This window comes from Micropterus salmoides, unplaced genomic scaffold (assembly GCF_014851395.1).
Source record: "Micropterus salmoides isolate LMB-PRFRI ecotype aquatic unplaced genomic scaffold, ASM1485139v1 Ms_hic_scaffold_6, whole genome shotgun sequence".
Lineage (NCBI taxonomy): Eukaryota > Metazoa > Chordata > Actinopteri > Centrarchiformes > Centrarchidae > Micropterus > Micropterus salmoides.
The window spans coordinates 32,508,807-32,525,444 of record NW_024044348.1 but is presented as its reverse complement, the minus strand read 5'-3'; the positions used below and the strand labels follow the sequence as shown (position 1 = coordinate 32,525,444).

The window sequence follows — 16,638 nt, the reverse complement described above, 5'->3', positions numbered from 1 at the left end:
AGCATTTTGGCAACAAGTGGACCCTACACCAAGTTTTGTTTCATCTGGATGCAGCACATTAATTATTGCTATACTTACTGCTCTTTTCTAACTTTTGCAAAGATCAGAGACAAATTGCTCTATTCTTCCTCAAAAATTGGATGAGTCTTCAGAAATGTATTGCACTGAGGCTGCCTGTAACCTGTTAATTGACAAACTGTCTTATAGATTGCCTGATAACATGCACTGACCAAACTCAGTAGGTGTACACAATTTCCTATAAAATGGATAAATCTTTGGTGCCAAAAGAAGAAAAACTAAAGCTCTCTGTCACTAAATCATCAAGGATTAAGTTCTGAACAGCTACCCAAAATTCATGTTCAAACTCGATTTAGAAAAGCTGATCCATGCCTGTGTTTCTAGAATACTTGTTATGATATCATATACTTGTTATACTTTTGTCTGCTCTCAGAAAGTTGCATCCCATTCAGCTCAAATCCTAAATCCAATTATCACATTTTTGCATCTGTCAAAGACCACATGTCAGGTTACTGCTCTTTTAAAAATCACAAAGTGGTTTGGGACCTTGGGGGTTGGCTCTGGTCTGGTTGTTCCCAAAATGAAATCCAAACATGGTGAAACTGCTTTTAGCTGCATGTATTTGGAACTTTTAGAAGAGTTGCCCAGTCTGGGACTTGCCTCAAAATTTATAGTTTTTTAATTAAATCTGATTGACCATGGTTTTTATTAAATTCGGGGCCAATTTCATATGTATGCTCTTATTTCACTCTTATTATTTTCTTGACTTTTGCTTTATTTTTCATTTAGTTTGCAATTTGATTCTCTTTTGTAATTTAGTCTAGTTTTAGTGTCTTAGTGTTTTCAGTAAGCACTTTGTATTAAATGTGCTACACATTAAATTTGAGGTAAAATTGTATTGTTATCCATAGAGTGTGTTGGCATTCTGTGCATTTGTCATTAGTCAGCCTTTTCTGTTTAATGACATTAACCCCATGTTTCAGGGTCCAATAGCGCCCACCCCCACAGTCAGAATTTCCTCCCACCTCACTGTGATATTGTTATACGCAACCATGAAATGTGTTGACTTAGAAAATATCAGCAGTATAAGATTAAGGGCGCCATTTAAGTTTTTTTTTTTTACTATTATTATAACGCAATACGTCATCACCACCGCTGGGCAGTGCGGCTGTATCTACTTTAAGTCTCTACTTTTAAGTCAGGAATGTAAATCCAGAGGGATTAGTGACAACACACTGGGCTGTAAACCCTTCAGTAGCTCTCCAAGGGGTCTCTGCTTCAGCGCGTAAAGTTAGGACGGGGCTCCCGACGCACAGCGCAGCACTTATTATCCACAGGCTCCATGTGCGTCACCTCTGCGGGATACTTGACAAGGATCCCTGATATTTTGATACCAATTGCCGCGCGGGTCACTGACAGATGAAAACGTCGGCGTGTTGCTGATGTGAAGTTTTTTTCACTTGAACAGATCATCTGTCCCGGAGCGCAGAGGGGACATGGGTCAACTTTATGGTGCGACTCTTTTACCATTTGGCGCTATCTGTGTTGTTTTCCTGTGGGAATCTGGTGCCAGCTCTATCAGGACGACGCTCGCAGTGGACACCTCGAGGTAAGTCTCATGGACTTGATTAGAGGATCCCTGAAAATATCTCGATCTTTTGAGAATGAACGGCAGCTGATGACGCACGTCAACCTCATCCATAATGAGTTTATTGGGGGATGTAGTGGTTTACAAATCTCGGGGATTTCATCATGCAAAACTCAACGAAAAGCCTAAAGAGAACGTCTCACAAACAACAGTAAAACCACAAAAGTCTGAATAACAGTTTACTGATGATCTAGAGCCGTTTTTAAGCTGAATATGAGACCAAAGTTTTGGGCAACACCCGCTCCACTTACATTAGGCTATATGTGTTGGCATTTCATTTAAACTCAAAGCACCTCGCTGTCAGATTAGCACACAGTGCCAAAAACCTAAAGTTTAGTCTATGTTTTACTGGTTTCTGCTATTGAGAGCAGGCTGTCAAAGAGGAGACCCCTGGATGAACCGCTGTAGCGCGTCTAATCTAATGTGATTTTCAAGGAAATGCAAAAGGCAAAGGGAAACTCCAAATGGTTGGAATCGGTCGCGGTGCATAGAGCCAAATGTTTCTTGTGCTCAGACATAACATGACAGATGCTATTAAGGTGCCCGGAGACGGTAGGTCAGGAGGTGAGGAGAGGATGTGAGTGGAGCACATGCACAAGATATTCTGAGGAGAAGAGGAAACTGCTGAGCAGCAAGTTAAACCCGACAATAAGCCAACAGTGTTGTTTTTAGGTAGACCTATACATTCTCTACACCATGTCAAAGTTACCTCATGCTTCAAAGGTTCAGTGTAAACTAAACCACGTAAAGTCTTCACATGGTTGAGCTGAAGACTGGAAGGCCTAGCTGTATTAGTGATTTTTCCCCGGCTGTAAAGTTAATAAATAAAATCAGACTTGTAGGTTTTATATATGTTATTTTGGTCTTGATATTCACAATGTATAATGTCATGTTCATGGCATGTCTTGCTGTATAACTACAGGAGAGACATTTAGTAACAGTGTACATTGCAGAGTTTGTCCAGCAGAGAGCACTGACAGGTTTTTCAGCTATAAAATGTAAAAGCCTAATTTCAGCTATTTTCTGGGCTGCACCTAACATTATCGACTAATCTGCCAGTCATTTTGATTGATTGGTTAATCATTTGGCCCATAAAATATCAGAATATAGTGAACAGTCATAATTTTGCTGAGGCCAAGGTGAAGTCAAAGGCAGTAGTCCAAAACCCACATTCATTTAACGCTATTCAATTTCCAGAAATCATCACATTGGAGAAGCTGGAGCATTTCAGTGTTTGGCGTCTTTTCACCCAAAACAATTGCTTGAACAGTTAATCAGTTACTAAGTCGATTGACTTATCGGTTCATCGATTAATCGTTTCAGCTTAAATGTGTTTTTGTTAAAAAAAATATATTGTTATCTGGTTTCTGAATCTCTTAAATATCTATATCAATATCAGCCTCAGATCTCCAGGATCAATCGGGTTCTAGTGTGATGCTATGTATGTGTAATAGTGCATTCTGTACAGAGAAAATGGGGACAATTTAGCCATTCGTGTCAAAGTACTATTGAGGTTTAACCCCCTGATGGTTTGGACAGCTGTTCAGAAACTATCGGGGAGCCCTGGTGGCCTGGGGATTAAGGCACCGACCATGAACCGCAACGTACCCTGTTTCCCTGTGTCCCCCCCCCCCCCCCCCCCCCATGAGTATGTGTAGACCTGCTGGAAAACTGTGTAAAAAGTGCCAGTCACATTTGTGTCTTTCTTTTGTCAGAACGGAGTGTCCAGATAATAAAATCTTGACCGTGGAGTATCCCTGTGTCAGAGCTGGGGGGAAGAACAGCACTTGCTTCAGGTAAGACTCACAACTCTCCCTTGTGGTGACCCACAGTGGTGCCCTTGGGTCTAATGAGTCTGACCCACTGAGTGAAACAGCAAGGAGTTACTGCACATTATACATATTTTGTTATTTAGCTGACTGCCTTTCCCAGAACAGTGATTTGTTCAAGGATACAGACGGGACAAGTGGTTGCTGATGCCTGATTGAACCTGAAACTTTCTTGGGCTTTGGAGCAGTTTCTGTAACCACTAAACCACCCTGCTGTGTCATTTCCAGAACTTCATGCAGTACACCCCCTTTTTGGAAACTATATATCCACTTGGGAGAGAATAATAATAATTTCCTGAAGATCATCACTCAGAGACTCAATGATGATCTTCACTGAAGAACTGAAGTTTGTTGTCATTTGTCAACCAACAGCAGCTACACTTGTTGTGAAATGTTCACTTATCTTGTCCTGCAATTTTCATCTGCACTGAACTGAATTCCACCCGCCTGGCTCTGTGACAGTAAAGGAGAATTTGAACTTGAGCTCCCACTCTCTCAGCTTGAGTCCAAAGCTTAAACATTTAGGGAAGGCTTCCCCCTCGGGGAGTGAGGCCTGCATCATAACCTAAAATGTAGAAGTAGTCTGACAGGGTTATTTTTATTGCACTTATCCATTTAGAGAAACCATGCTACAGACTCCATAAAGTGATTAACAACACCAAATTTGGTTGAACTGTTGACTCATCAGTGAATAGAGAAGTATTTTTTTAATTTAGAAAAGGGCAAACACTAAATAAATCAGGGAGGAGGGGAATATCGGGAATTGTTTCCTTTCTTACTCTTCTTTCTCTATTACTTACAGTCTCCAGGGTCTAATTTATTAACATATCCTTTGATATGAGCATCTTGAAATATAGGTCGAAGGAAATAAATTAATTCAATACAGACGTTGTGGAAGGTTGTAAGACTTTTAGCTCATGATACATCATACACAACATGAGAAAATCAATGTAAATCACTCATTTTGACGTTTAGATAACTTCGTTCTGGAGCCAAACTTTGGCATGGATTTGGTTGTAGGCGTAAGAAGATCTTTTTATAAATGAGGCACCAGGTCTGGTGTGAGTCCAGACCATCTGATCTGTTTACTGTCAAGGTTAGACTCTAACAGGTTCTGCGTCACATTTAATTTCTGGCTGTAAAAGAGATGTGCAGTGCTGGAGTAGGTGGATTAGATGAGGCTGCCGTTTTCCTTGCCATGTTTCTCAAGGCAGTTCAGCACAGACCTGGAGCAAATTGATTTTGCAAATAGCTTTAGGGCAATCAGCTTTATCTATAGCAGTTTTACTTTTAATTCATGAAAGTCATATTCATGAGAGCAGTGTGTTGTGTGGACAGGGCTGATGAAGTGGCCTTACATATTACAATCTTTTCAGACAGTCTGAATGTTTTAGTCTGTCGGGATGGATGTTTACTTCTTACTGTAGGTCTGAGGTCAGTTTCACAAAGGAGGTTTGCTGAGTTATCTAGATAATTGTTCTTTTTACTGTTCATGTTCCAGATTTGAGGAGGTTCTGCAAAGTACTCCAGACTCAGCTGACAATTGACCTGTAGCCTAAACCCTACTCCCCTCAGTGCATGTGCTATGCCTGTCAAGCTTTCCACTGCAGGGCATAAGCAGTTTGCAGTGATTTTTTGAGCATTTTTTAAAACAATTGGTCCGTGATTTCAGGCAAAGGAAGACATTCTCTTCTCATTGCTAGTCAGCAACCAGCGATTTTGCCAGCTAAAAGTCACTGAGTTTTATGTTACAGCTATCTCATTTTGAAACAAGAACCTTGTGAAAGAGGTCTTTAATATGCACTGGATGGCTACTTACATGAGAAAAAAACCCATAGTCTTCACCAGTTGATGATCAATGTAGAAGACATGCAAGACACACCATTGTTCTTGTATTAGTAAGTCATGTTATTATAACCAGACAAGGAAAAATATCACATCAAAACATTATTATGCTGCAAAATAACCCTGTTTGGCTTGTTATTCTTGGATAAAATTGGCGTGGGGTGTCGGAAAAATTCCCCAAATCTAATAAAGAGCAGATCAGAGCTGCTAATGTTAGCACAAACTCCGAACTCATCCATGTCTGCATTTACATAATGGGGAATTATTAATGCAGTTAGTTAATGATGTACTCATTGGCCTTGGAAGTAGGCTACTGCCTGGTTACTTATATAGGTAGTAAAGTATTTAGCTGGGAGCATCTTTTTTATAGTAGATTTCTTACACGTTTGCTTTTGTGTTGTTTGTTTTGAAGAGGAAATTTAAAGATCCCAAGTATTGTTTTACGACAGTAATGACTGCAATGCATGTGGTAAAATCCCAACCTTGACAGGTCTACTGTGCCTAGTTCCTGTTGCCAAGATATGATTGGACAATTATTTTGTAAATGGTATTTGACCCAGACCTGGTCAGTCTAAGAGTCTCTTTACCCACAGCTCTGTCGTGTCCAGACAGGCTGGACATTTTCCAATAATTTCTGGTTTTCTTCTCTTATTTCTTCAGCTGGCACTACTCTCTCAAACACTCTGGGAAAAAAAGTAAGATTTCTAGAGTTCTGATTGAAGATGATATGTTAAAAATTCACACCTTTCGAAAGAAAGTGGTCTTAGTTGCTATCAAAACAGTGAAGCAAATTATGGTACTTATGGTACTTAAATTATGGTAGCACTCAACACAAGACAGATCTTATGAAAATGATGCTTTGATGTTTAAGAAAAGTCTAACAGTCATATTTAAGAAATACTGAACAATTTCTTATGATGATTTATTTGCCCAAATAGAAACTGCCTTAATCCAATTATGCACTATGACTCTGACTCTTTCCACTTCTTGCCTTTGGTTCCTGATCTTCTCAGTCTTGCCGTTGTCTTCTTCTGCTTAGCGTGTGTTGCTGTGGACAAGACTGTTTGCTAAATTTAAAAAAAATGTAATGTGATGTCTTTGTCTCAGAGGGTTTTGTGGTATTGTGTAGAAGTAAACCCTCACTGCTCTCACGATCTAAACAACGGCCTTACTGGCTGTAGGTTTCATCCCCCTTCTCCACTGCGGTTTTCACGAGGAGAGTGAATCAGATAGATTTCTACATTTCTATTGTCCTGGCCTTTTCGTGTTTTTATTCTGTCTTCGCTGGAGGTCATATTTAAGCCGTGCCAAACCACATGGTGCGTACCCAGATTCTGAGGGATGTGAATATGTGTGAGGTTGCATGTTTATGTATGTGACTGTATTTATTGTTTCTGTATTGTCTGTGCTGGCTGTTACAACAAGTTTATGATAATGAGAGTTCATTTCTGCTGCTTTCTGTCTCTAAACACTGTCAGCTGTGGCATCCAAATTTGACAGAACTGATGGGCTCCACTAAACCATCCTTTCACTTGATTGCCATGTTGTTCTGGTTTAAATACCCTGCAGAGCTCATTACTGCAGTAGATAACACCATCATATTATGCTACAGTAAGTCTCTTACTCAGAAGTAAGGGATGATGATTGATATCACAGAGGCTTTTTATTGTTTCCATACTTACTACTTTTGTTGTTACAATGATCCATCTCTCCCAGTAGGATCATTTTAGTTTTGTATTCCATACTATCCTATAAGTAGTATTTCATAAGCAGTGTCATCTTCTGTTATAGTATCATCTCACAGCAGGCAGGGTGTCTTAATAATTTCTGCTAGTGATTTGAGTAAATTAACCTTTCACTTTTTCCATTTCCGCATAATACACTTGTGTGTTCTCTACTGTTGCAGAAACAGAAATGGAAAAAAAAGAAGAGAACAGACATTTTCCAGCACCTGAATGAGTCATCAAATAGCAGCGCTCACTGAGATTAGCAGTATTTCAAGTGTTCCGCATTTCACTGCTGTCAAGCTGAGTCAAATTTGAATTTTCAGTCACAAATCGAGACTAGACGTCATCCTGGCAGCTACATTTGAGCATGTGTGGGATGTAATGAGAGGAACTTTAACAACATCAAATTTCGATTATTAAAATGAATTGTGAGACTATGCAACTTTTGAAAGAAGAAATAACACGATTCAGTTGAAAGTAACATAAATCATTGACTGGAGACTGACAAATCCACTGGAATATGCGCTGTGGACGTTTTATGGTGAAAAATCTTCCCGAATGTACATGTTTGTCCTGCAGTGTCAAACACAGAAATTGAGAAATGCACAGGTAGAGCAGCGTAACTAAATCCTCTGAAAACCCTGTGTCTGATATAAAGATAATAAAATTTAGATAACAAAACAACATAGTAGCAATTTACAGCAATTTCTAAGAGCTGATGGCAAGACATCATACACAATTAACACCTATTAAGGTACAAATTCACTTTGTACTTTGTAACCCTTCTCTTTTTGTGTTACTGTTACGCTACATTTGAGCATTTTCATTATTCTATAATTGCTACATACATTAAAACCAAAGTGGCAACAGTTCAGCAAAAGTTACATTGGCTATCTTTAAACAAGAAAGCCAAATATTGTGTAGTTCCTGCCTCTAAATTGTGAGGATTTGCCGCCTTCCTTTGTCTTTTATGATACTAGTCAGGTTTTGGACTGATGGTCCAAGACAATAGTAATTTGAAAATGACACCATGGGCTTTAGGGAATTGTGATGGGCACTTTTCATATTTTTTGACATTTATAGACCAAAGATTAATCAATTAAGCAGCAGATTAATCGATGATGAAAATAATCTTAAATTGACAGATGTGATGCCTGTGTGGACAGTACAGTATGTTATATGTGCAAATACATAAAGAAAATATGCTGATCCAGGTGTGCAGCGATCATCAGAAACTGACATCAATTCAGATGAAGCTGGGGGGGGGGCATGTCATAACACATATAGTAATATCGCATCTGTTTCCTCGATTCTTCAAATTTTTAAAGCGTGTCTTTTTCTTGTGCCTTAACTGAAAAGATCTTACCACGTGAAGAAAGTTATTGAATTATGATGTGTCCATATTCCTCACACTTCTCCTATTTGACTTTCTGCAGTACGATGAAGTGCAGAGAAGAGTGGTCTGATGAAAACAGTACAAAAAATAAGGCTTAGAAAAAAAGCATTGCTTACAGTCAGTGTGTCTTTGCCTCCAGGAAAATCTCAAGGCTGAGTCACACAGGATTTGGTCATTTTGGCAGAATATCTGTCATAGATAGAATAGAATAAGTTTCTTAGTGGGGGTCTCTGATATCATTACACTGTTGGCCCATTCCACACATTTTTGTTTCAAATTCGCTATCCATCTGTTATAGATGAAGTACTCATTTTCCACACATACAGTACACAAATACAGCTGTGCTTACCTGACAACATCTTTACCAGCATCACTAGACAGTACGGCTCTTTGTTGTTGACATGATCTGTTTCTGATCTTGTGTGCCTACTGTACAAAAGAGCCCGACCGGTAAAAGGCATAATGCCAGCTTTAATAATGAGACGTTTAGTTTAAGTCAACCTCAGATTTGAACCACAACCACACCACTCATGCTGGGTTTGCCTCTGTGAACATGTGATTGCGTGCTGACTGTTGGTCAGAAGGCAGGAAGGCCTCTTTACAGCTGGCATTCACATGTGTCTCATATGTGGATAGTGTCCACATCAGATATGCTGCATTCTGTTTCTTCTTTCTGTTCAAAATACAGTCTGGATGCGTTTGTCTAATTTCCTCCCTTTAAAATGATACACATGTGTCCTGAAAATCCATTATATTAAAGTATTGTTCTATCCAAGTTGTTTTTTCCCTGTTTTTCCTGGTTGAATGTGGATGAAGAGTTTTAATGTGCCCAAAACCTTTAGTACTTATGCAACAAATGGTGAAATTGGAAGAATGCTGGCAATTTTTTCCCACATGAAGCAATCAAGTGAAGAACCACTGTTACAAGCCAAGGCAGAGTAAACCACAATTCAACCAGAACAATCCAACTTTCTCTGCAACTAAAGTGGTATTCTCAGGCAAACCATCAGTCCCAGACTGTGTAGCACCCCTCATAAGTTCCACCAAACAAGTTCGATTTTAGGGTTTCAATGTCTGTCTTGTTGGTGGGTATTTGAGACACACAAAACCTATATTGCCATTAAGTTTTGTAGAGACATTCATGGCTCCCTGAAGACAAAACCTACTGGCTTGCCTTTGGTGATCCCCTGACTTTTCCTCTTGTGCCACCATGAAGTTCGTGTTTGTGTTTTTGAGTGAAATATCACCACAAATATTGTAACTATGGCATTCCCACCAGTCTCAGCTGTAATTTTTTTTTAATGCTAATAAAGTAATGTTAGCATGCTAACTGGTAGCATGGTACATGGTACTTGCTAAATATAAGTATGTTAACATTGTCATTGTTAGCATGTCGGTGTTAGCATTTAGCTTAAAACACCGCTGTGCCTAAGTACAGTCTCAAAGATATACTAACATGTTATTTATGGTTCTATAACCAAAGAGAGACTGACTCAAAACGTTTTGTTGTCAGTTTGGCCAAGTGTGTCTCTAACCACCCATATAAGATATAATCAACAATCTATATATATATAAATTAAAGGTTTTAATTAACAGTCTGATCACTCACAAACTGTAAGATACAATATTGGCATCTGAAGCTTGTAAAGTAAAAAACGTGCTTTGTATGTGACAGACCCAGAACTGCCAAGTAAGCTTCAGATTTGTACTTGGTTGCTTTCAGTCTGTGAACATTGTTGATGGCTTGACTCAGTGAGTTCAAATCTTTCGTTGGGATTTTCTTATTTCACTAAGTGAACCACTGTGTGATTTAGACTTTGCTTTGTGTATGGCTTCCTGAAAGGGATTATTGAAGGTTAGCTATTTGTTTGCTGATCTCTCCAGCTCACACAATCATATTTAGTCTCGGACATGAAAGCCTGTCATGAAATGCCTAGAGAGTGGATACCAGTGGTTTCAAAGGTCATGCCACATGTTTACAGCATAATTTGAACATTCTGCCAAACTAAAGTTCAGCATGTTTCATTTGTTTTTTGGTCAGAACGTACAATGTACCATGTATGGAAACTCTGAAAGGGGTCTATAAGACTTGTAGATTCCCAAGCACCAAGTCCAAGTACAAACCATTCACAGTTGCCCTGTGTGTCACCCAGAAACATTTAAAGTGTTCATTAATGAAACCCGACTCATGGCCTGGACTCCATCTCCACTCTACAGCTTCTCTTGTTCATGTTGGACTCTGTTTTGCTCTGGAGAGACAGAAGCCAGGCCTCCATCTAGTAGCCTTAGTATTAACCCTGGGGTTGAGGTCGGGTCAAATGAAATAAACAACAAGTTTCGTACATGCTAAGTGTTGTTTTGAAGTGCGCATTATTACAGAACTTTGACAGTTGTTTTGTGCTAAGCAGAGAAGGTCAGCAAGGTTGGTGTTCAATCAAAAATCATCATGTCTGATTATTTATATATATATATATATATATATATATATATATATATATATATATATATATATATATATTTATTTTTTAATATATTTATAAGTATGACAGAAAACACTTTAGTCTGTCTTGATTTAATCTGACCAGCAGCAGCTGATACTTGTGTCATGTTTATTCCACCTCTTGAGAGTAGACTGTGGTGTCTTTGGATGGGGGAAGGATGAGGCCACAGGGGAACATCTCTGGTGTCATGGTCCCTCTGAGAGATGAGGATGTGTAAAGTTTCAGCAGTTAAACCTCTGAAATAACATTGAGATGGGAGACACAGAGTCTGCTTACAGACAGAATGATATCCTGATGACTGAACGTCTAACTGACTGACCAATTTGCTGACTTCCTGGGGTGATTGATTAACATACTGACAGCTGAAGATCCAAGCTTGTATGGTGTATTTTGAATTTTGTGATCCTTGTGCGAGTGTGTATGTGAACTTTGCTTCATGACACTTCCAACACAGGACTTGAGATAAAGCAGCGTTATCTCAGTCTTAAGCTCCCTCTCATCACCTTTGCCTCTCTCAACTGTGGATCCTTGGCACATACTTTCAAAGCTACTAACCTTCACCCCCCATAAACACATACTCTCACACAAAAACATCCTTGTGAAATCTCCGTGTAAGTAGTAATGATGCATCACTAAGTAGCAAACGTGCCAGAGAGTGTGAAAAAAAAAACATTCCAAACCCGGCCAACTGAAGCAGGACTTTCAGTCAGAATAAAGTACATAAACATAACACTTCAGAAAACAGCGACAGCACAGCAGATTAGATATAAAATAAACTGAGGTAATGAGTTATCCAGCTTACCAAACACTGACATGATAATCATTGAGACTAACAAGACACATACCAAGTTAACAAGGCAGATAAAGATACGAAAGCCACATGAGAGACGCAGCGTTCCGGTAAATGAGGAAAAGCATAACATAGTATGCTGCTGTGAGGGGTTCTTCACTCTCTGACGTTATGTTGACTCATCAGTTTACTAAATTAGTTTACTAAAAATGTGCAGTTATTCCAGCTATTCAACAATACCATGCTATCAAAAAGCTGATGCATGTTTCTTTGATAGTAATCTGATACAGTAAACTCCACAAACTGGGGAACAAGGAGGAGAGCTAGATGACAGAACTCTATTAACACAGTCCCGATTCCAGTTTAGGCTTAATGTCACCAAAACAAATCCATTGAAAATAGTTTCTCGGTCACTTGATATGTAGACCGAGATGTCTTTTGTCTTTTAGGGTGACCTTACCTCCACTTTTTCCCAGACATGTCCTCTTTTTGGGACCTGAAATATGCGCAAAATGTCCCGGATTCGGCTTTTATACAGGCAATTATTGTGTGCGTTTTTGCATCACTTTGACCTCTCTGTTTAGGTCTCACCTTCTTGCACGCCACCATTGGTCTGTCATGTAGGTCTACATGTTCTTCCCGCAAACATTGCTCAACCTGCATCTCAATCAGTACCCTCTGCACACAGCAACAGCCCAGAGACAGAGCAGCAGCTTGTCCATAGTGGCACATGGCGCCTAAAAAATGCCCAAATGCAGTGCTTGAAATGGGCCGGCAGTCAATTGCATACAGGCACTTCTCACAAGCTGCCAGTAAGGTACTCTTTTCTTTCTTCTCCACCAGCGGAGACGGAGTAGGGATAGCACTTTTTTTATCCAAGCGTGTGCACGTGTCACTTTTTGTGAACCGACCACAGTCTGGATGGGGCAGGACATTAAAAGAAAGACTTCCACTGTCAAGCATTTTTCTTGCCCAATAATTTAATTTATGAGAACAATGTCCCATAATGAAACTGCTGTAACTGGAATTAATATTATACTAGTGGTATAGGACACTATTATCTGAAATTATAATGATTACAGTAATATTAGCCCTAATCAGTTTTATTTGTAAATCATATGAATTGTTGAATCTCAACTTATAAGTTGTTAAATGTTTAAACACATTAGCCAGGTGGGTCTAGTGGATAGAACTCATTACATACTCATTACATTATTACACAGTTACTCATTGTGTACCTCATACTCAAATGTTGTTGTTTTGTTTGTGTAGATGTGTGTACTGTATACTGTAGTTTGTGTGTTCTTGTTTAGCTTGTTGTCCTGTTTGTTTATGCTTGCTCTGTGTATGTACACATAGAGTTATGTAAGACCGGAGTCATATTCCTCGTATGTGTACACAAACCTGGCCAATAAAAGTGATTCTGATTCTGATACTTTACATGACATCTCCTTAATGGTCATTTTTGGGACCTGAGAATGGGATCCTGGAATGTTTGTGCAGTCCTGCATTATACAATCATCCCCCAGCAGGGGGTTTTCTTGCCTTTCCCTCTCTTCATTTAGATTTTATCTGCTCAAAAGCACAAAAATGAAAAGCAGGGTTAGGGTAACAAGTTTATTTAAAGTGTCTGACTGTGGAGAAATGAAAAGAATTACATTTGATGCACATTTTTATGCAAAATGATCCCTCCTTACCATTTGGACTGTTCTGCGTTGCCAGACCATTTACATATATTTAGTTAAAAATTAAAACGTTGTTTCTATGAAACACATGGCAGCTCCTGGGGCGCTAACAAACAGAGGAGTGACGTTAATAATACAAAGAGATCATAAAAAATGTGCACAGCAGGGAAAACTACAGGAAGGTGGCAGATGTAGAAAAGGAAAGAAAGTATCGTAAAGGAGAGGGGGACTTTGGAAGCTGAGGAATTTTTTTGATCCAAACGAAATAAAGCTGTACCACGGCAGGCCTATAGGGCTCTCCTCTGTGGGGGACATGCCTGGAAAACCACATAAAGGTCTTTAAAAAGAGCAAGAAGGGAAAATCAGAGCAGGGAAGGAGGCTGCTGAGTGTTTTTCTCTCTCTCCTGTAATTGGCATCCCACCTAGATGAGGACATGTGGTGGGATGCAGAGTGAAGCTTCGCTGACAGGCACAGTCAGTGAATCAGCCGTTCAGCAGCAGAACAGCAGCTCCGCTCTGTAGACATCAACATTACATTCACTTTATGCTTTCTCTCGCATTCCCTCCCACTCTTGTCTATTTTCATCCATTTCTCTCACTTTTTCTGTTTTATCTCTCTCTCACCCCATCCTATCACACCTTCATCAACCTGCCCATCTATCTTCTTTTTTTGTCAGTTACTTTTTGCATTTTCTCTTTTATTCATCTTTGTCGAGTCTATACTTTCTCTCTCTCTCTCTTCCCGATCACTCGCTCTTTGACTCACCTTCACTCTTCCTTGTGTTTTTCTCTTCTATCTTCTTTTCCTCACATCCCTCCTCCTCTTTGTTTTCCTCTTTGGATCAGTAACATCAGTCAATTGCTCCCAGATTGCATAATACAATGCTGTTTAGTCTAACTAGCTGCCTTGTGTATAGTCTGAGATAAGTATACATACAGTGCACAGGAACGGGATTGCTCCTGTCCCACAGCACCTGAAGTCAGTCAACGCGACACACACAACAACGAGATGAAATCCAGAGTGATGGAAGTGCATCAGTGCAGCTGAGCAAAATCCATCTGTGATGTTGTGTTGCAGAACTCTGCCCCATGGCTTGACAAAGCGATTGTATGGATGGCGGTATGATGGATCTCCATTTCTCATGCATCCACGTTGGAAAGCCACCTCACTGTATACTCAGTTTACTTAGTTACCATAGCAACCCATGCAGATAGGTTGATGATGTCTGGACACACAAATCTGTTTTGATCACAGTAAATAACAGGACGGACAGTCCGTCTTAAAGATCTGATTTGAGAAAGAAATCTGATTTCCCTGCACTCTGAACAAAGAATTAGTGAATTCATTATTTGCAGTATTATTTACACCTGTGCTTTTTGTGCAGAGGGTTATCATCACAAGAGGGAATTGACAATTTTCAAATCTACAATATGCGGAGCCTTAAATGGTAGGATTGTAGATTGTGCAGAAAGTTTTTCGTTCACTGTGGGAATTCTTGAGGGCACTGTACACACTGGAAATGAGTTCTGAATGCAGAGCAACCTGTGCAAGCTAACATTAGCACTGATAACATTACTCAAGATGAACAATGCTTTGATAACTTTTTTTTTGTTCAGTATTATTTAAGTGCTTTACCATACTGGTTAGCTAATATATATGTCAATGAAATGGACTGCAAACTGGCAGTGTCTCTTTCTCTCACTGCGTCTAAGAGACAGATATTCAGAGAGAAACAGGCAGAATGTATCACATCATCCAAGTGCTATTCATCTGTATCTGGTTGTAAAGACAGATGGCTGCTTTCTATAGCAGGTGATGAGAAGCAGGTGTGTGTGTCCACATGTTCTCTCTTCTGTGCTGTATGTTGGTGGCTCATACTATACACTGCAGGGCTGAACGTTCAGGGCCTGCTGGGATCCGCAGTCAGAGGTCCCCTCTTACAAGCCATAAAACAAGCTATTATGTTGCTGCTGTTGCTGAAAAACATCCTACTCCAAGTTTTTCTCACTTGAATCAAAAATGTGCATCTGTATTTTTCTCTTCCTTTCTAAAGAAAAATTGGCAGTTTATCATTGCTCAGTAATAATATAATTCACACATTTCATCAGCAGCCCCAGTGGCTTGTCCTCCAATGATGGGATTAATACAAAATGGACAAACAATAAACAGTGAAATTAGGAAAGAATTGAACAGCAGGAAACTGCTGACCGAAGAATGAAAGGAGGTGATTTGATTTTGGTCTGAAACAGGTAACAAGGACCAGATGCCTGCATCAGCTTGTGTGTCGTGTGTCTGGACATGTGTTTATGAGTAGTACATGAATATATTTGTGCATGGGTACATGTGTGTGTTATTATACTTTGTAGATGTCTGGATTGAATATTAATACATATGATACTTTTGTGTGTGTGTGTGTGTGTGCACAGGTGCACATAAATGAGATCATCCATGCTTGTAAATGTGTGCAACAACAGTGCAGTATGCAGTCGTACTTTATAGATGTCTGGTGGTATTGAGTGGGACAACTTTTGATAAACTGTAAACATATGTGTGTGCATATATGGAATGTACATATTGCCTGTGTGTATGTGTGTGTGTGTGTGTGTGTGTGTGTGTGTGTGTGTTCTGGTGATTTAATTCCCTCTATCAGCAGCCTACTGTATATCATGCAGAGCATTTTAGTGAGGTGCTGACAGCTCTGTCTTCAGTTTGGTCCTCCTCATTAACACAGTGGATAAAGTTTTTTTTTTGCCTTAAGTTCGTGAGCTCAAAATGTTCAAGTGCTTGGTGAAACTCTGCTCTCGCCATGTGGAAACAAACAGTCGATTTGCACATGAGGGCAACACATTTGGACTGAACACGATCCGCCTACAGATTGTTTGCACTGCATCCAGAAGTCCACAGGGGCATCCTATTCAAACTATCACTCTCTTTTCTCCCTTTGGCGTTGCCTCTCTGTGTACTTTGGATGGTGATCAACAAACCCCAACTGTGGGAACAGTAACCTGTTCATTTTTCTCACACTTGGAGCTGACACAAGATTCTTTCAGCGAAGCTATACTGCTCTGAGTTTTGCCATTTCATTACACTAAGAAGCACTCATTGCTGTCCTCTGTCTTCATTTTCTCAGTGAAACCCTTTACGAGGCCTTCGAGTTACGCTTCCTGTGTTTAATGGAGGTATAATTGTCTTCGTAGA

General features: G+C 39.7%; 1 protein-coding gene across 1 annotated transcript in view; it reads left to right on the top strand.

The window, feature by feature from the left end:
• The first annotated feature begins 1,107 nt into the window (after nucleotides 1–1,107).
• The window catches only part of LOC119890410 (collagen and calcium-binding EGF domain-containing protein 1-like), a 33,807-nt gene continuing 18,276 nt past the window's right edge, over nucleotides 1,108–16,638 (top strand). The window contains exons 1-2 of the mRNA XM_038701676.1: nucleotides 1,108–1,627; nucleotides 3,382–3,462. Coding sequence (XP_038557604.1) covers nucleotides 1,515–1,627; nucleotides 3,382–3,462 — 194 coding nt within the window. The 5' untranslated portion in view covers nucleotides 1,108–1,514. The remainder of the gene's footprint in view (nucleotides 1,628–3,381; nucleotides 3,463–16,638) is intronic.